This window comes from Monopterus albus, unplaced genomic scaffold (genome assembly GCF_001952655.1).
Source record: "Monopterus albus unplaced genomic scaffold, M_albus_1.0 scaffold362.1, whole genome shotgun sequence".
Classification (NCBI taxonomy): domain Eukaryota; kingdom Metazoa; phylum Chordata; class Actinopteri; order Synbranchiformes; family Synbranchidae; genus Monopterus; species Monopterus albus.
Window position 1 is genome coordinate 518,831 of NW_018128242.1, and position 20,089 is coordinate 538,919.

The 20,089-nt window shown below is 44.3% G+C and overlaps 1 protein-coding gene across 4 annotated transcripts in view; it reads left to right on the forward strand.

Moving 5' to 3' along the window:
- rps6ka3b (ribosomal protein S6 kinase, polypeptide 3b) overlaps positions 1–18,776 on the forward strand; it is a 39,242-nt gene extending 20,466 nt beyond the window's left edge. The window contains exons 1-21 of one of the 4 annotated variants that reach the window (XM_020585322.1): positions 3,820–3,918; positions 7,593–7,709; positions 8,035–8,116; positions 8,862–8,942; positions 9,103–9,182; positions 9,580–9,686; positions 9,822–9,859; positions 10,024–10,166; positions 10,671–10,741; positions 11,218–11,306; positions 11,600–11,664; positions 11,763–11,865; positions 11,950–12,059; positions 12,791–12,913; positions 12,989–13,078; positions 13,946–14,104; positions 14,466–14,627; positions 14,982–15,058; positions 15,694–15,811; positions 16,140–16,280; positions 16,563–18,776. In XM_020585322.1, the coding sequence (XP_020440978.1) occupies positions 7,599–7,709; positions 8,035–8,116; positions 8,862–8,942; positions 9,103–9,182; positions 9,580–9,686; positions 9,822–9,859; positions 10,024–10,166; positions 10,671–10,741; positions 11,218–11,306; positions 11,600–11,664; positions 11,763–11,865; positions 11,950–12,059; positions 12,791–12,913; positions 12,989–13,078; positions 13,946–14,104; positions 14,466–14,627; positions 14,982–15,058; positions 15,694–15,811; positions 16,140–16,280; positions 16,563–16,685 (2,073 nt within the window). In that variant the 5' untranslated portion in view covers positions 3,820–3,918; positions 7,593–7,598 and the 3' untranslated portion in view covers positions 16,686–18,776. Of the gene's footprint in view, positions 1–3,819; positions 3,919–6,745; positions 6,767–7,592; positions 7,710–8,034; positions 8,117–8,861; positions 8,943–9,102; positions 9,183–9,579; positions 9,687–9,821; positions 9,860–10,023; positions 10,167–10,670; positions 10,742–11,217; positions 11,307–11,599; positions 11,665–11,762; positions 11,866–11,949; positions 12,060–12,787; positions 12,914–12,988; positions 13,079–13,945; positions 14,105–14,465; positions 14,628–14,981; positions 15,059–15,693; positions 15,812–16,139; positions 16,281–16,562 lie in introns of those variants that run through there. The other 3 variants (XM_020585321.1, XM_020585324.1, XM_020585323.1) reach the window with 3 other exon arrangements.
- Positions 18,777–20,089: the final 1,313 nt, after the last annotated feature.

The following is a 20,089-nucleotide window of genomic DNA, read 5'->3' on the forward strand; positions in this document are numbered from 1 at the left end:
TGATAGTTTGTCGTATTGTCTCGCCGCGTTTCAGTGACACCAATGACACTATATAAGAGTGACGTTATTGAATACGTTTCCAAATAAAAATTCCCCACAATTATGCAAAAACGTAAGCGTACCCAAGATCGCTCTTGAGATCAGTCTTGGTCTAGATACCGGTCCTGAGACCAAGATCAACCAAAAGCCTACTACAAAAATATTAAACAACCTGGAAATATTAAATAACATAAATAGCTCCTACATAGTGTAGTACGCCTACAGTCAAATTCAGACTGCCAACAGGGGCCTCCTGTTGGCCATACTAAAACACTGACGTTTTCACATAATTTTTGAGAATTTTATTGGGAAACGCATTCCATAACGTCACTGCTATATACAGTAGTGTCATTAGTGCCACTTATACACAGGCGAGTCGGGGCTATCAAACTATCAAATTCAGTTTAACTGTACCAGTCCGGTCTTGGTTGAGTTTAACTGGTCTCAACTACAACAGTACTGTACATATTAGTAGGTACCATTCTAATGGAATGTTGTACAGTCAGAAACAAAGTAACTAATTTTAAATACCTGAATGTTTTATCTGGTTCATTAACAGTGTCATCTTTGCCTTCAGCTCACTGTTAGCAACACACAGCACATCGAATATGTCTCACTAAAATGTTCTGTCTAAGTCTTAATGTACAAAGGTGTGTGCCACTGACTTAAAAACAGATATTCTAACAATATTTCTCATCTCTTGTTCTGAGGATCCAACTGGGACATGCTCTTGACTAGCTCACAGTTGTTTACAAAAAACCATTTCCTCCCACTCACTGCTCAGTCTTATCTCCTGAATCCCTTCAGTCTACTCAGCTCTGTGTCCGTTTTAGCAGATCAGTTGACGGCAGAACGAGGGAGAGGATTCAAACAGCTTCATCTGCTGCTACCGAGACACCGTGTGTGTGTGTGTGCGCGCGCACAGAGCAGTGATTGAGGAGCTCATCTTGCTAGCTCCTGAATTAATGATGATGTCCTCCCTCTGCTCCTCCTCATCTATGCTTAATGCTCTCTCCCTCTCTCTGTGCTGTAAAGTTTGGCCTCTGCTGCAAATCCACCTCCCTCCTTTATCACATTCCCTCCTACATCGGCTTCTCTCCTCATCTTTAGTTTCTCTTTGTTTGCATCCTCTCGATCAATGGTGGAGCAGTGGTTAGTGCTGTCGCTTCACAGCAAGAAGGTTCTGGGTTGGATGGATGGACTGTAACCTGATAACTACAAGCTTGTATGTGGTGTCCATCCGGCCTGTTACTTTGATTGCGTAAGGGGCTCAACTCAGGGACCGCAGATTGTCCGGGATGGGACCCTGCTCAGTCCAGAGCCGCTTACACACACACACACATATCAAACTTGTACCTTTGTCACCATGGAAACAGCCATAAACACCATGGCTAGCTAGCAGGAAGCTACTGGAACCCTGTCATCTTGGAAACTGTCATAAACAGGATTATGAAACCATTATGTTTCATTACATCTTGCCACACAAAACACTTGATTATATTTAGGCACAAAAACTATTAGCTTAGGTTTAGGAAAAAATTACCAGGGTAGGTTCAGGAGCAAAAAAATATTGGTTCATACTAGATTAGGTTTATAAAAAAGGAACTCGGTCACGTTTAGGAACAAAACCACACTGTTACATTTAGAAACTAAATCTCTTGGGGGGGGGGAAAACCCTATTTCCTTGTGTCAATGTGTCACCAAACTAACACATAACAGTAACCTGCTCGTACAAATGACAAATACTGTTGTATTTTACTGTAGGACAGTGTCATTGGGGCGATGCTCTCCTGGTCATGGCATTTTGGACTGAATCATGTTTGTCAAATCCTTGAGTTAACAGTCGCTATCGCAGTGAGACAGCTACCATTAGCACATTGGCCTTGACATTCGGCCTGAACCTGAACCTTGAAATGGTGCTTAAACCTGTCCACACCTACACTGAATGACGTGCACACAGACACACACACACCTAGGGATAACAGTACATGAGAGCAGTGTGGTTGGTGTTTTTACCAAAGGCCCACATGCTTCTATTTTTATTAGCAGAGTTAATAAGGGACATGTGAGTGATGCTGGAAATGTGGCATCATTTCTCACTCATTTCCTGTCTCACGCCCATAAAATGATCCATTAGCTTTATAAACTCAGCCATGTACAGCTTTCCAAGCACAGTTTACCAAACGCCTACTTTGCAGGTACGAGGTGTTAAAATGAGTAGCTCTTCTATTTGAACGTACCTGCTCAGTGATAAAACAGATACGCATATGCTTTGCTGCTCCATGCTAACACTTGATTGTACTGACTCGGTACATGCCAGCTTTGTGCTAAGAGATTTAATGGAATGTAACAAATGCCCTTCAGTCAGCGGAGCTTTAACACGGAAGTTCACCCGGTAGGTTTGACCCAGTCCTCTTCATGGTCTTGCCATTGTGTGTGGAAACCAGTGCGAACTGAGAGAAGGTGACAACAGGTGGAGGTAATCCAAGGAATGTCACACATCCTGTCAGCAGTCTGTGTTGGCATTGTGTTTGTGATTGTGGGTTGTGACAGGTGGAGGGTTTTGGGCAAGGAGACCACGTCCACATTGTGTCTGTGCTCAAGTGTTGGACTGCTGCAGCGGGTGGCTGTGGCTTTTGGGGACATTTGATTTGTGTGCGTCACAGTTGCCCGTGCGTCATCTTATTTTTGTGAGTGTATTATATCATTTGTTACTTACATAAAAGACTCTTAAATAGAGCTGCAGAAATTAGATTAATTAGTCAATAACCTCCCCCCAGCACACACACACATAGAAGCAAGACCCCCAGACTGAAAAACACGCTGGTCTCTTTGTGGTGAGTTTGTCTTTTATGGTCAGTTTGTGGTAATTTTCTGTCTCTTTATAATTGTTTAGAGTCTCTGTGGTCATTTGCGTCTCTGTTCTTGGTCTCTTTGGTTACTTTGTGTCTCTTTCTGGGCTGTTTTGTAGGCAAACTCCAGGGGCCCCCCGACTCCCTGAGGGCCCCTGTGCTCAGTGGGCCCTTTCAGTAATCTATCCATGGATGTCATGGAACCTGGAAATAGTTGGCATTTTTCTAAAAAAACAAACACTGAAAGCACTATTATTAAAATAGTTAACTAACTGATGAGTAGACTCTGGTTAGTTGCGGACTTCAGATCAATCCGTTTCTCAACCAATAAAAACCTAAGACATTTCAGTATGTGTGTGTGTTTGTGCCGGCAGCAACCTGAAGAGAAAATGAGTGTATTAATTCATTTTTGCACTAAATGTCACACACTCGTTTGACAATTGTGTCTGAGTCACTGATGTTTTTGCTGAAGTGTGCATGTTGCAGTGGGAGGTGGTCTTCTCGTGATGTTTAGTCATTGGTCAGGGAGCAACGTGACTGCTGAGGGAATGGGGATCTCCAGGACACCTTCTGGAAACTCTGGGTGGAAGGTCACAGCTGCATGCTAGTGGAGAAGGAGGGTGGAGGTGCAGGGAGAGATCCCACTTCCCATCCCAGTTTGGATCCGCCCCCCCTCCCCTGCCTCTGGGTATCCCCTCACACTGACACACACGCTCGTTGCTTGTCCGAGTCCCGATTGCTCACTGCCACACTGTTGCTCAGACTCGTCTCAGTTCAGTCCATGATGACGCACTGCACAGCAGAGGCCAAGCCGGCATGCATGTGCGCCATCACCAGCCTTGTCCGAGCACTGAGGAGTGGCCTGAAGTTGCTCCGAACCCTTTGGCTGCTCACCGGGTCGGATACCAACCAGCAGCAGCTGACCCAGACCTTTGACAGTGACCAAAGGGAGCAACCAGGGCTGTTTACCAGCAAAACTGTGGAGACAGGTTTAGAATGTTGTGGACCAGCACACCCTAGTGCAACTGTGAGTAGTCATGAGTGTCTTCTCTGGTAGGTTTTTCTGTGTCTGTGTATCTCATCAGTCTCATTTTATTTGTCAAGTTATTGAACTCCTTTGGTAATTCCTTCTTCACTTAAACAGCCATTTCTACATAACTCTTATCACCTGTTGTATAGTTTTTTTATGTCCTCAGCTGTGGCTGCTCCTGTTGGAGACTCTCTGTATCAGTCATGTGAGTGTAAATGGTGGTATACTGGGATGAGTTTTCATGTTAGCCCAGGCAGCTCTGCACCAGACCTGCACCTAGCAAAAAGGATATCCAGCTGTAAGTTGTTGAACTCTTTGTGTTTCTCTATGTGTGTACATGGACGGTGTTGGTGCTGGGGAGTCGTGTTACCACTATCATCTCTGGCACTGACCTGTCCTGATACTCAAACATGTCTGTACTGGAACAAACTGGTTTGAATTGACAAAATCATATTTCAGGGTTTTCTTCATCAGGATAGAGACACTTGCTGTTAGAGATGGGCATCGTTTCTAAAGGCTGGAACAAGTAGTTGATTAACAACAGTTTTGATATCTGATTAATGGTTTTTCAATGATAAAGCTAAATATTGGGCTTTTATTCCCTCTTCAGATGTGAGAATTTGCCTCTTTTCACTGTTTTACCCATCTCAGTCCTCTTACATGAACCCGTGTTCAGGAGCAGTAGTGAGTATTTAAATTTTTCATTGTGCATAATAAGAAAACCTGCCTGCAGCCAGACACATCCTCTGTCTGACCAGAGGTTAAAAACGTGTGCCGAGTTTAAGTTAATTCAATGGGACTGCTGTGATGTGTCTGCTGCTGCTCTGTGCACAACTGGATCACATCATAATACTGATTCATTCTGCTCAGGAGGCCTCCTAATGAGCCCCAGTGGTGGGCAGACAAGCGTCCTCTGCAGCTGTGCTAGGGGCTGCTCACTGGAAACCTGTTGAATGCACTGGTTATGTGCTCTTTTGTTTGTTTGCTGCCGGAACAACTCGACTTATCTGTATATATAGTGGCTTCAGGAAGTTTTCACACACCCTGACTTTTTCACACTTTATTGTGGTGTAGATTTAAAGATCCTCCTCCATAGATGTTTTGAGGCATATAAAAATAGCCTGTTATGGAATATATATAGTCTAACAGTTTTTCCACCAAAAGACTTATAATTAGCTGCGGTCAGTTACCGTGATGAAATAAATGAGTTGATCTTTGTTGAAAACAGAAATGAATGAGCGAGGACAAGAACAAAACAGGGAAAGGTTTATTATCTGTATGAGCACTTTACATGGATGTTTCAGCTTGTGAACCCCACGTTGATGTCTTCAAGTTAAAGGGACGCTCGCTCCACCAAGCTACAGGATAATCGGTTTGGAGTAAAAAGGTTTATGTCATCCTTGTGGAAGAGCCTCATCCCTGCTGCATCTGTTTTTAAATATACATTTGTGTAAACGGGGACAATAACAGGTTAGAAGCAGGTAAATTGTATGCAGGTGTGTTATTTTGCATCCCGTGTGTGTACAGCGCACAGGTGCAGGGTTTTCAGTTTTAATCCTGTGATTAAGAGGTGCTACATGAGCATCCTGTTGGGCTCTGATCCTCCATCTGTGTTCTGACTCACAAACACACACTTGTGTATATTCAACATGTCAACATTTCTTAACTCTGCGCCTTTTAAACAGTCAGCAGCATCCGAACTGGTTTTGTTTGTCAGTTAGCTGCAGTCTCTCAGCACTGAACTGTGTCCCAAGTCTGTGTCCAGTCACCTCAGTCTCATTTACATGCAGTGTGATGTTCTGTACTTGATGACATGCAGTGTAACCATGTGTGAAAGGAGCTATTGTGCATTATGAGGACTTAAACCTTGCTGATAACCCTCCTGTGCTTCTACTTAAAGCTCCTCTACCTAATGTCTTTTCAGCCTAGAGGCTCCAGTGAGACGCAAACCAAAGTGATATCATTACCTGCTCCTAACCGATCTCTAACCATCACATCTTATTTCCTAATGACAGCATAAACTACAGGTGCCTGGTTGGGACAAACTACAGCCTCCATTCTGAAGCTAGTGTTAGCTGGCTAACAGTAGAACACTCTGGTTACTGCTGACGTTACACTAAGCTCCAGTTCCTCCTAAATTAAAATCACTTTAATTCAACACAAAAGGTAAAATCCTGACCATGCTAGGTGGCTAATGCTACCAAAACAAACAGGTTAGCTTTAGATACTAACACATCCAGAAGGAAGAAGGCCACATCTGGATCCAGTCTGAGTCCTCTGGCTGCTTTTAACCCTCTCCATGTCAAATAGCCAAACCCATGTTAACCCTGGTTGTTGCTCTTTCTTTGTCCCTCTCTCTCTGTGCAAGAGACGCCACCTCTTCACTCTGGCAGCTGCTGGTTCAGACTTTTAGCTGCCCACAGCTCCTCCATGGCTGTTTGACATGACTTCTGGCGGCTGGAAAAACCCTTCTTATAGTTAAAGTACCTGAACACTTCCTCCACCACTGTGCTTCTGGCTCCGCCCCTTTCCGCTCCAGACTAAACCTTTTCCCATGAAGAAGATAGAGAGAGGCGCAAAGTGGAGACAAGATCTGACAACAGCTCAAATAAAGATAGAAAAAGTGAGAAAGACTTAGTGGGTGAGGGAGGGAGGCGAAGATTTCTCTGAGGCTGTGAGAGGTAGGCACAGAGGAAGGGAGTGGGAGATGAAACACGAGCTCCATTCTGTCACCTCATAGTCGTCGCACAGGAGCATGCTGGCACCACAGAGCCTCGGCTGCAGTCGGGACTGCAGGACCCATAATGCACTGGGACACCTGGCAGCCAGCACCTGGGAACTGCAGGTACGAGAAAAGGAGGAGGCAATAGAAATATAGACGGAGAAAGACGAAAGGAATATAGAGAAGATGAGAAAGCGGGAAGAGGTTGTTGACAGGTGCAAACACAGTCTGGATGTGTTTACCTGTTGGGTTTATTGCATCAATATCCTGAGCACACAAAGCAGACTGGGGAGCTTCAGGTGAAGATTGGTGCATGGCTGCTGTCGCTGAGTACACACAGGCTCACACAGTATGGTATCATTAGTCACTGAGCTGCAGGTGGAAGCAGGTATCGGGGCAGCTCCATGTCAACTGTGTGTGCATCCGTGTGTGTGTGTGTGTGTGTGTGTGTGTGTGTGTGTGTGTGTCATGATGTCCCGCCATGCGGGTGACGAACATTCGGAACTCTGTTCAACCTGTTGTGTGATTCATGTGAAGTATAGAAAAAAGGGAAAAGTCCACCTTCACACTGAAACACCCGGGTCTGTCTGTCGCCTGCTGCTCTGTGTTCTGTTTGTCTGAATACACCCACAGAACCGACCTGTAACCAGTGGTGGAAGAAGTGCTTGGATCCTTTACTTACTATATGTTAAAAAGTAACAATAAAACCGTGCAGGAATACTATAATACAATAATACAAGTCCATGTCCTGGATTCAAAATCCGACTTGTGTAAAAGTGCAGAGGTATTTGCAGAAAAGTGTTTGTTGCCTGTCTGTATGAACAAAAGCAGCAAATCATGACCCAACTTGATAAGATAAAACCAGCAGCTCTTCATCGTTTTGATCAAGAAAGTGACCGGCCAGCAAGTGTTCTGCTTCACCGGTGTGTCTGTCTGTGTGTGTTTACAGGATGACATGCCAATCAAAGAGATCAACATCACTCATCACGTGAAGGAGGGGTCAGAGAAGGCCGACCCGCGACAGTTTGAGCTGCGTAAAGTTCTGGGACAAGGCTCTTTTGGCAAGGTGTGTGAGTGTTTATTTACCTGCCAGCGCTTGTATGTGAGTCAGCCTTAAGTGTTTGTGTAAGTGTGTTTCATTTCCACTCAATTGCATGTAATGTTTTTCTAGCGCCAGTGTTTGAGAGCCTGTTGCCATGGAGACGGCAGGCTAAGGGCCCTTCACACTTGCTCTGAGTACCATCATCTTTATGAATGAACAATTAGCATCCCTGCTGTGTGTCTGCGTGTGCTTGTTAATTTACATAAGTATGACCTAGAAACCCTTCAGCACTTACTCTACTGAGCACATCACATAAAATAAATGCATACGTCTGTCTGTGTGTGTCCAGGTGTTCCTGGTGAGGAAGATCACGGGACCAGATGCCGGTCAGCTGTACGCCATGAAGGTCCTGAAGAAGGCCACACTGAAAGGTGAAGACAGAGCAAGACAGTTGCTTTCTACAAAATGACACTTTCCCTGAAATGTGTTCAAACCCAATAAACAACAAATTCCATTTTAAGTAAAAGCACAGGTGGATGCAACAGTTATGAGATCATAAGTTTTTTTGCTGGTGAACCTTCAGGTATATTTAGGTTCCTTAAAAAAAATGTGTGTAACTGAATTTGTCCTGAGCTGGGGAACAGCCTTGTTTGTTGACTTGTGCTGCTCTGGACTCACAGAAGAGCTTTTTGTGAATTAAGTTGTCTGCATTAGTTTCAGTGGAAAACTGTTCACAAGTGGATCCAGTGTGTTTGTTTTTGTTTGTGCAATCAGCCTCACCACAATGTGACTTCACAAATTACCATGAGACAGAGAGCTACAGAGGTGTAGGCAGAGAGGAAGAGAAGAAACAGATTCCTAAAGTGATGTTCATGTCACATCTGCCAGTGGAAAGAAACACACCCTACTCCTTTATTTTTGTGTGTACATGCAGCTTATTTCTGGGGTTTTTCTGGCTTCCTCTTTGTCTGAATTTGCTTCTTTCTGTCTATCATTTTGTCTTCCAGTTTCTTTTCTTGATGCTTTTCTTGATTCAGTTACTCATCTGCTGCCATCTAGGAGCCTCCAGCCAAAATCAAAGCTGAATAAGTGAGACTGTTTGATTTGGGCTTTTCAGGGAGAGCTTATCTGGTTGTTTTTTTTTTCCCCACTTTCTCTTCGTGTGTGTGTTTCCAGTGCGTGACCGGGTCAGGACAAAGATGGAGCGAGACATCCTGGTAGAGGTCAATCACCCCTTTATTGTCAAGCTGCACTACGGTGAGTCAGATCTCCCTGATGAGTCACCAGCACTATAGCAGCCGATCGGAGCTCATTACATCTCTTCTAGCAGGCAACACACTTGGCAGTGGAAAATTTCAGCAAGTAGAGAAACTTCTCAGATTGTGTCTTAATTCACTTACTTCCTTCCTCCTTGCAGCGTTTCAGACAGAGGGGAAGCTCTACTTGATCTTGGATTTTCTCAGAGGGGGAGATCTCTTCACTCGTCTCTCTAAGGAGGTAACACCTGTTTTGGCTTCGTTGCATTAAATAGAATGGATGCGCTGTTAGAAAGCTAGTGGCACCGCTCAGCCGTTTTCAGCGAGCTTTTCCCAGTGGCCACTCGTGGTACTGCAACAAAAAATCTCCCTGGGGCCCAAAAAGTATAAAACAAAACAGTACTTCAGAGTATATCAGGTAGTTAACTTTAGTTCCACCTTTGCCGCCTGCAGCATGATGAACATGATAACGCATCAATAACTGTCTAAGAAATTGATATACATTAATGTGAAATGTGTACGAGTACTTTTATTGTTGCTGTTTCAAGTTTATTTTGATGCTAATGCTTTTGTACTTTTGCTTAAGTAACAGTTTGAATGTTTTTACCACTGTGTGTGTGTGCGCGTGTGTGTTGTAGGTAATGTTCACAGAGGAGGATGTGAAGTTTTACCTGGCAGAACTTGCTCTGGCCCTCGATCACCTTCATGGCCTCGGCATCATTTACAGAGACCTCAAGCCTGAGAAGTAGGCTTACACACACAGACACACACACACAGACACACACACACACACACACACACACACAGAGTCCTGCTGCATTACAAACGTTTGCCTGCAGACGTGTCCTTCAGAATATAAAAAGCGTTTGTGTTGTTTCAGCATCCTTCTTGATGAGGATGGACACATCAAGCTGACGGGTGCGTAATATTACACCTTTGTGTACTTGTGCCTGTTTTGCCTGCTTACAGTACGTGTACTCCTGCTTTCGTTTCTGCTTGCACGTGCTCTGACTGCAGCTCCTGCTGCTGTAAACTGTGATACCTCCTTCATCTCTGACTTCTGCCTACGTGTTTGTGTTCAGACTTTGGCCTCAGTAAGGAGTCGATAGACCACGAGAACAAGGCCTACTCCTTCTGTGGGACAGTGGAGTACATGGCTCCTGAGGTGGTGAACAGGCGAGGACACACACACAGCGCTGACTGGTGGTCATACGGCGTACTCATGGTGAGAGGACACTGCTGCTGGTTCGCAGGTGGCAGAAAGGGATATTTGTCTTGTTCCTCCCTGTGGTTTGTGTTCACTTACGTTTGATAAAGCTGCAGAAATACTTTTGACTTCTACCAATTAGATCTACACCAATCAGCCACAACATGAAAACCACCTGCTTAATTTTGTGTAGGTCCTTTTTTGCTGCCAAAGCAGCAGCTCTGACTCGTCAAGACCTGGACTCCGCAGACCTGTGAAGGCGTCCTCTGCTATCTGGCACCAAGCAATACACTGAACTGATCTGTCAGCAAAATACTTCTGCTACTATCATGCGATTATTTGTTCTGATCTTTTCTGTGACCATGGTGGTGTTTATTGCATCACAGAAGGTGTTCTGGTCTCAGAGTTTATTCAGTTATGTCGTCCCTGTTGTAGAGGTCACTGTGTGCAGACTTTACCACTGTCTGATCCTTTCAAGGAGCCGTTGCAAAGTGTAACGCTGCGTGTTGTTCTCTCTTTTAGTTTGAGATGCTAACTGGAACACTGCCGTTTCAAGGCAAAGACCGGAAAGAGACGATGACCATGATTCTCAAGTAAGACACTTTATACTGTCCGTAAACTGCTATCCCGTCACCAGCTAACAGCTTTAATTACAGGTTGCTGTACATCCGAGGAGAAACCAAGAGAGACTGAGTGAGCGAAAGTGAATGATTTATATTAGAGGAGATAAAATGCAGTGTGCAGGAAGAAGAGGCGAGATAAGAGAAATGGATTTGAGTGTTCAGAGGGAAGAGACACAGGAGGTGAACAAAGATTAGGAGGGAAAATCTAATCATGTTAGTCTGTCAAAAAAACAGTAAATATTAACCCCTCCTTTTCCTCTGTCGTCTCTCTCAGTGTAGAAAAATGCTCAGTGTGCAGAATGCTGAGTGTTTCCTGTGTGCAACATTTCATAGGCTAGTCTTTCATATACTTTCAGTTTGGATATACAATATGGCCATCTGGAGACATCTGCACCTCTCTGCAGTTATTCTGTTTCTCTAACGCTCATTTTTCTGTTTTTCCACAGAGCCAAGTTAGGGATGCCTCAGTTTCTGAGTTCAGAAGCTCAGAGTCTCCTCAGGAATCTTTTCAAGCGTAACCCAGCCAACAGACTAGGTAACACTCGAACTGAGAAGTACTCGATTAAGGTTGGAAGCCTAATCAGATTTCACTCTGACTGTAGCATCTGATCCCGCTCTTCACTGAAACTATTTATACTATTTAACGTTTACTCTTCAATCTGTCCAACTAAGGTCTGACAGATTTGGTATTTTTGGAGCAGAATTTAAACTTGGGTTCTGTGATTTTGAACAGTGAGGAGTTTCACTCTAATGATGAAGCAGTGAGGCTGTGGTTCCCTGCCCCCTGCTGGTCTCCGCTGCTCTGACAGCTGATGTGTTTATGTGCAGGAGCTGGACCAGATGGAGTCGAGGAGATCAAGAGGCATTGCTTCTTCAGCAGCATCGACTGGAACGTCAGTGTTTTACAGACATGCAGAAACAACCAAAAGCTTATTTCTGTCATCGCTTTTCCCCGGTTTGATTTGTCTGACGATTTTCCTTCTGTCTGCAGAAGCTGTACCGCCAAGAGATCCACCCTCCCTTCAAACCAGCTGCAGGGCGACCCGATGACACGTTCTATTTTGATCCTGAGTTCACAGCTAAAACCCCCAGAGGTGAGACTGTCACTCCGCCTGCAGAGCTGAACCACGCTCTCAGTAAAATCTGAATTCATTGAGCTGTTCCTGTGTGTGTCTCAGACTCTCCGGGAATCCCTGTGAGTGCTAACGCCCGCCAGCTGTTCAGAGGGTTCAGTTTCGTGGCTATAACAGAGGATGAAACACAACCAGTGCCCAATACCATTGTACAGGTACAAACACACTTGTATTCACTAATTTAACATGTCTCAGAGGAAAAAAACTATATTTACTGTTATTTTTTATGTCATTTTAATCTTATGAAGTCTACAACAAAGGAGACATATACACAGCTACAGTACGTTACACAGGGGCATAGCGTTATTGTCTGATGATAAAGACAAGTTGTTTCAGCCTTGTAGAAAGAGTACAAGTCATCTTTTCCATAGTGGGATGGTTTCTCTGAAGCATTTTTACTTGTCACGAAAGTCTTCCAGAGGAAAATATCCAGTTTAAAGAAACAATCAATATTAAATCCAAATATCCCTTATTTTAAATGTATTTCATTCTTTCTTTTAACCCTTATTTAACCAGGTAAATCTCAGTGAGATTGTTCAAGAGTGTCCTGACCAAACATTACAGAAGAATCCATCACGCCCCCTACTAAACAGTATGTCATAGATACAAATCAAAACCCCATAAAACACACTGAATAAGAGACGGTAAAAAATGTAAAACTTTGAAAAACAGTCTATGTCCAGGGAGCTGCACACATGTTCTGCTTGGACCTTAGGTACAGAGAACTGTTACCTGCTAGTGTTACTATGCAGGTAACAGTTCAAGAATGGCTGTGTAAACACAGTAACACCAGTGGAGGCGGGCCAGCCGACCCCAGCGCAGTGCAGTCACAAGTTATTAATCATAATAAGTGTATCTGTTGTGCATGTGTATGTTTGTGTAGCAGCTCCACAGAAGCACATCCCACTTCTCAGATGCCTACGAGATCAAAGAGGACATCGGCGTCGGCTCCTACTCCATCTGTAAACGCTGCATACACAAAGGAACTGGCATGGAGTACGCAGTCAAGGTAAAGCAAGAGTTTGTGGCGTGATGTCTACGTGCATCTTCCTACCTCTGTGAAAGCTGCTCGTCTGTGTTACAGATCATCAACAAAGCCAAGAGAGACCCGACAGAGGAGGTGGAGATCCTACTGAGATACGGACAGCACCCCAATATCATCACCCTCAAGGATGTGAGTCATACTGAGGGAGATTCACTCAGGGAATCCTGGTGCTCAGCAGTACTGTGATTTTTTTTATAATTGCTCACTTCAAGTTGAACTCCTGTCTCAAAGCAGCATCTTATTCTGAAAATACATCTCTCCTGTGTATGAGTGAGGCAAGACCTGAAAATCTAAAATCTGGGGAGTGTCTCTGTGGTGGCCTGTGGTGCTGATGCTTTTACTCCAGTTTGTTTTCCTGTGGCTCACTCTCAGAGTTGAACTGTCATCTTACTGCTGGGTGAACGTGCCCTCACTGGGACCGGTGCCATTAACAAAAGACAGTCGTACTGGAATCCATTTTTTGTTTTTGGATTGTCCTTCTGTCTGTCCCATTCTCATTAATGTAATGTCTCAGGGATGAAGGAATTTCTTCAAAACTGGCACAAACGTCCACTTGGACTCAGTGATGAACTGATTAGATATTGGTGGTCAAAAGTCAAAGCTTAAGGTCACAGCGGCCTCACATCCATCCTGTTCTCAACAGTTTGACTTGTTGGCGGCAGCAACTAAAGATCGTCATTGTTTATCAGTCTGGAGTTTATTTTCTCAGTGAAACAATTGTATAAAAATTCATTAGAGACAGAAACTTCACAGTTTTTCATAGGCCAAGCTGATGTCTTTAAATGTCTGGGTTTGTTTGAAGCTCAAAGTTATGCAGTTTGCAGTTTTATAAAACAAAGGTAGCATTTGTCACTGAATGAGCCAGCCCATCTCCATCCTGAAGCTGCTGCACTAGATTCAGCTGAGTCACGTTTGAAGGAGGAAACTGGCCAGAAAGAACTATTCACACAACAGTTCAGTGACAGAAGTGTGTGTTGGTTTGTGTGCATGTCGTAGGTGTATGATGACGGCCGGTCAGTGTTCCTGGTCACAGAGCTGATGAAAGGAGGAGAGCTGCTGGACAAAATCCTTCGACAGAAGTTCTTCTCTGAGAGAGAAGCCAGCGCCGTTCTCTACACCATCACCAAGACAGTGGAGTACCTGCATGTACAGGGGGTATGTGTCTCTGAAACACATATCACTATCCTCTCCTGTTTATGGTGTTTGAAAACTAAAGATGACATATTTTATGTTTCATGCTCTATACGCTTCTTGACTTGCCTGCACTGAATGTCCCCTAAAATAATCACATCCAGCAATAGGAGTAAACAACCAATCATGGAACTTGATACTGCTCCTAAAGTTTCAACACATACAGTAGTTTTCCTATGACATTTTCAACACTGAATGTGAATCTCAGTTCCTCTAATTGCATGAGAGGAACCAGAATGACTTCCAGGTCAAGCTAGAACTGAGGAACGATAAAATAAGGGAACTGGGATTCTCTTTGACGCTGTCCTTTCATTTGTGTTTGCAGGTTGTGCACAGAGACCTGAAGCCCAGTAATATCCTCTATGTGGATGAGAGCGGGAACGCTGAGTCCATCAGGATCTGTGACTTTGGCTTTGCCAAACAGCTGAGAGCGGAGAACGGCTTGCTCATGACGCCGTGCTACACTGCCAACTTTGTTGCACCAGAGGTTCGTCAGGGTTGTCTCCTGAAGCCCAACGTTTTTGTCTGACATCAGTGTTTTTTCTCTTTCTTCCTTTTTTCTTTATATGACGAATTTAATCTGTTGTTGTTGAAAAGTCCGATTTTTCTTCTTTGCTGCCCACCTGTGTAACAAAGGCTAAACCAAACAGAAAACGAAAGATGAAATGAAGTACTAAAAGCAAAAGTCATAATAAAAGACAGTCATATGAACACAATTGCACAGCTGACAAGAGTATTTCATCAAGGTATAAGGTCACTGAGATCATTTAGAAGGCGCTGAAGCTACTGAGGACGCAGCAGCGTCAGATTAAAGAAAGTTGTTGTGTTGTGTTCCTGGCAGGTGTTAAAGAAGCAGGGTTATGATGCAGCCTGTGACATCTGGAGTCTTGGAGTCCTACTGTACACAATGCTAACCGGGTAGGTGTAAAAACAAACAACTAATAACATCAGAATATTACATGGTACCTTCCTGGGAGGGGAAATGCTTGGAAGTTAAACATCCAGGGCTGTATTTCTCAAAGCATCTACGATGATAGTTGCATCCGTCTTAGAAGCTTCTTAAGCTTAAGAGGTGTTTCCCTAAAGCATCAAAGTGAAGACGCTCTTATAAAGTACTGTACATGAAACTACCAGTATCTTGAGAAGCTCCTGGAGCTGGAGGAGAAAGCAAAGACCACAGTTTGATTGTTTCAGTTCATTCCTCCGTCAGCAGCAGTAGGAATGTGTTTATATGTTTAAAAATTTATAGAATAGTGTGTTTGATATCAGCCTCAGCACCACAGACAGCCAACAGTAAAAAGCTCTTAAGGGTGTACATATGTATACTCTTTCTTAAATGTCGCTTTGGGAAATGCATGTGGAAATGTAAGTGTATTTGTAGAAATGCATTTGGAAAATCCTTCAAAATACTTCTGGGTAAACAGGACCCAGGACTCTCTGGCCCCTGAGTCTCGCTGTGCAAAATGTCCAAGAATCAGGCCTATGGCCGTGTTTATTAGCGTCACTTTTTCCTGTTTTTCGACGTATCCTTTGCTCTTTTCATCCAACTGCAGCTTCACTCCGTTTGCTAACGGTCCAGAGGACACACCGGAGGAGATTCTGGCTCGTGTTGGTAGTGGGAAGTTCTCGCTCAGTGGAGGATACTGGAACTCTGTTTCTGCTGAGGCTAAGGTGTGGAACTGTTTCCTCATAAATACATAACAAGGAGTGTGTAGACTCTTCATACTGATGTAATGGACACACCAAGGTGAAGGCGAATTATTGTGCTGGGAGTAAATCAGTTTCTCCTTCTCATATTTACGTAAGTTTCTAATGACTGCTGCTGCTCTCGGGTCACCCAAACACGCCTTTGAACGTTCAGTCTTTCCCTCCTTTCTTCCTCTTATTCTCTGGGCACATTTTGGATTTCCATGAACTGTGCTGTAAATGTTTCAGGTCAGCAGAGGGTGAGTTGTATTCACACGTGAACTACAGCTCATGTGTTTCCTCTTCCCTTCAGGACCTGGTGTCTAAGATGTTGCACGTAGACCCCCACCAGCGGCTGACGGCAGGTCAGGTCCTCAGACACCCGTGGGTGACACACAGAGACCAGCTGCCCAAATACACCCTCAACAGACATGATGCACCGCACCTGGTCAAGGTGACACACAAACACACACACACACACACACACACAAAGGTGCCCTGTGGGCCACCTCCTGCAGGGATAGGGACTGGGGTCGGGTGCAGGGTAAGCTGGGCAGCAGGAAAGGTCTGGGAGTACTGATCCCTGGAGGTGTAGACCGGCTCTGGGGAGGTGGAATATCACCGCTATGGTGGGGAAAGATCCGGAGCTGCCACAGTAAAAAGGTCAATTAATTGTCTGCTAGTTGATTAATTAATTAATTGACGAGTTGTTTCCGCCTTTGTCTCCTCCCTCCAGGGCGCCATGGCAGCCACCTACTCAGCCCTGAACAGGAACGTCTCTCCAGTCCTGGAGCCGGTGGGCTGCTCCACACTGGCCCAGAGGAGAGGGATGAAGAAAATCACCTCCACCGCTCTGTGACTTTTAACCCCTCCTTGACCCCCTCACCTCCTGTCAATTCTGACCTCATCCTGACCTCTGCTGGACCACCCCTTCCGCTCCCTTTCTCCGGTCCACTTTGGCGGGACAGACTACTGATGGACCTGTGAACTGCTAACGCCAAATAGGAGCACAGAGAACACGGCTGACCCCTCCCCTGCCTGTCTGATTGGGTCTCTTCTGCTGTCTTACTGTACAGTCTCACCTTCAGCGTCACTGTTTGACAGAGCTGTTAACCTGTCATCTCCTCCCGCTGCGGACACAGAGTCCTCCTGCCACGTTTTGGCTTCGGACAATCAGCGCTGCCTCAGACACAGAGACAGTGTGCCGGTCAGGGAAATGGGCATACTGTATTTATTTACTTCAAATGGGGAAATCAGAGCATAGGAACATGGTAATGTAATATATGCATTCAAAGAGCTGGGATCATTGACATTAGGTTTTGCATAGCAGTAAATCCTGCATTTAAACCTCAAATAGCCTCAAGGTAGTGGCATCTGTAGAAAAAGACTAAGTTCAGGACCCGATTAATATTCATCGAGCCTTGGAAGGTAGCTGTTTGCGTTTGAGATTTACTTGGAGAATCTGAGAGCAGAAGTGTCAGATCTAAATTTCTGGAGTTTCTGGGATAATATGCCACAGAAGCTGGGTTTTGTTAGAACGTATCAGACCTAGTCAGGACTTCCTGACATTACACAAAGTTCAGTCAAATTCACTGAAGTGTATTGCATTTTTTAAAACTCAGAACTCTGAAAATGAGGGTAAACTGCTTGTTCTTTTTAACTGACAGGGAGATTTTAGTGTTTGAAAATCTGATTAATAATCAGTTCATCATTTTGCTTAATAACTGTCATAAAACTGTACTAAATGCCTGCAGTTCAAAACCCACATCGGCCAAGCTGTGGATTTTGGCTTTTTGTTTCTTAAATGACTGAAAACTAATAAATGTTCTGCCAGTCAGCTAATTATCAACATCGAGCATTCAGGAGCGATTAAGAGATGACGTTACCAGAAAGAATGATCCACCTTATCAGACATCTGTAAAGCAGATTAAGACGCTTTGCTTCTCCAGGCACTGCAGGGTGCAGTTTTCAGGCTATTAAAACAATAAAACAAGGCATAATTTTACATAGATCCTTGTGCCGCTTTAAGACATGCCAGTAAATTGAAATTTGATTTGAAGAAGCACCTGGAGGCTTAAGGGACTCTGAAAGCAGATCTGTCCTGAGGAGATGCTGACAGTTGCACAACAAATGAACTTCGGTCCTGTTGAGGAGTCACATTTAGGCCCAGCACAAGATAAGATGTTGTGGAAACAAGGTGACACGGTGAAGTAACAAGCTCTGTGAGGACAAAACGTTGGGGTGAAAAAGGTGTGAGAGCTTCCTGCTTCCAGACGCTGATGTGAAAACGCTTGAGCCCAGAAGGACATCTACCTTCCACCTGAGCCACCAATTGTCTGTGTGTGCAGCCGACAGTGAGCTGAACTGTAACTACAAACATGGCGAGCAACTCAGGTTTCTACGAATCAAGACCATGCATTTTTATTCAGGAGGAGAGGGCGTAACATACAAAGCACACAGATTTGGGTGTCGGGAGGCGAGCAGACCACAACAAGGCATTTAGAGATGTGTTCCAAAACTTTATTGATCTCTTTTATCTTTGTGTCTTTATTTTTGACTTATAGTCTTAAATTTCCACCTTGTCTTGAGACATCTTGTTTTCGAAACTCTTCTGTCTGGTCTGTAAATCTATGGGTTTGGTGAGTCGTGGCATCGTTTCTGCTACTGATCCAAATGTAAACCCTGTCAGTTACCTGTGCTCAGTCACTCAGCAGCATATGGTTGCATTTAACAACAGGCTTGAAACCTTCTTACAATCACACTCGGCACCACTGCGAAGGCAAATTAAAGGGTTCATTCACCCATAAGCTACGTTCACATTACAGGCCTGACTTCTCTGCACAGCCTGTTGTCATCATTCTGTGTCAGCCCCTCAAAGACCGGTAACAATAAACATGGAGAAGAGCGACGACAGCAACGGGGTCAGTGGAGAGACCAGGACGTTTCACATGTGGTGGACGTCTATGGAGAAGCTTCTGATCAGGCCAAACTAGAAGGAACATATCGTAACCCAGCGGTTTGGGAGGAAACTGGGTCATTTGACCGTCACACACACAACCTAGTTGTTATTCTTGTGTGCATGTACCTCACATTTCAGTTACATATGTGCATGTGTGGCCGTTTAGGAGCTCAGCGGTGTTCACACTGGAGCTGGGTACATGGCACTGACACACACGGACAGGAAGCAGCGACACAACAAGACCAAATTATTAGAGATCAGAAATGAATCAAATCTAGGAGCACATACAAGGTGAATCCCAGTTCCTTTATTTTAGCGACCCTCATATGACCTGGAAGTCGCTCCAGTCCACCAACTTGAAGGACCAAAGGTCATATTCCTGCTCTGAGGAGCGAGGAGACTGCTGGAGGAGACATGAGTGAGGACACACAAGTGCATTTTTCATTGAAGCCTGTATCAGACATCAGTTGATGAGTGGACGCTTCAGATGTAGAGCCTCTCATGACAGTTATAACATATTTCGTCAGTTTCTCTCTCCTCGTATCCTATGTAGAGACTAAGACACAAGGAAAAGATGCAAGTGTAGGAAAGGTGGATGCAATTAAGGGAACTGGGGTTCATCTAATGGAAGTGACCCAGATCTGATTTGGTTGGTTTACACATCCATGAAAAGATTAGATCTGAGTCACTTCGGCAGGTAATGTGAACATAGTTTAGAAGACAAAAGTCATCATGGGCAATGTGCTTATTGGCCTTTTTGCCAGTGGTGAGATGGATTTCTGCCTGGTTTGTTTGTATTGTGCATGCTCACGAGTAACACAGTGCACATTCCTGCACTACACTAATCTGCACTGGTGTGTTAAGAAATGCAGCAGCAAACGAAAGGAAGGGGACGACTGTGACTGTAGCAGACATGGATGTAAACAGTGCAGGAGAACGTCTTTGCTCGCGGATGCGCACAATGGGCCTCGTGCAAGAAACAGTCGTGTGATCGGGTTGTGACATGAATGACAGGTTTAAGAGATCGTCGTACTTAGAACATACAAATGAAGCTCACGAGCCATGAATGGGGAGAAAACACTCATTTGACTAAATAATTATAGTGACTTCATCTGGATTAATTTGGAGTTTAAATATTTTAATCAGTTTTAGTAAGAAATACACTAGCAATCTTGATGCTAAACTTTGTGGTCACCACATCATCATGGCTGCTACTGTGAAGAATTTCAGATTTTAATACTTCATTGGCATATTTGTGCACAGCAGCTTCTACATTTCAGTAGTGGTTACTCTGGCAGCTGCAG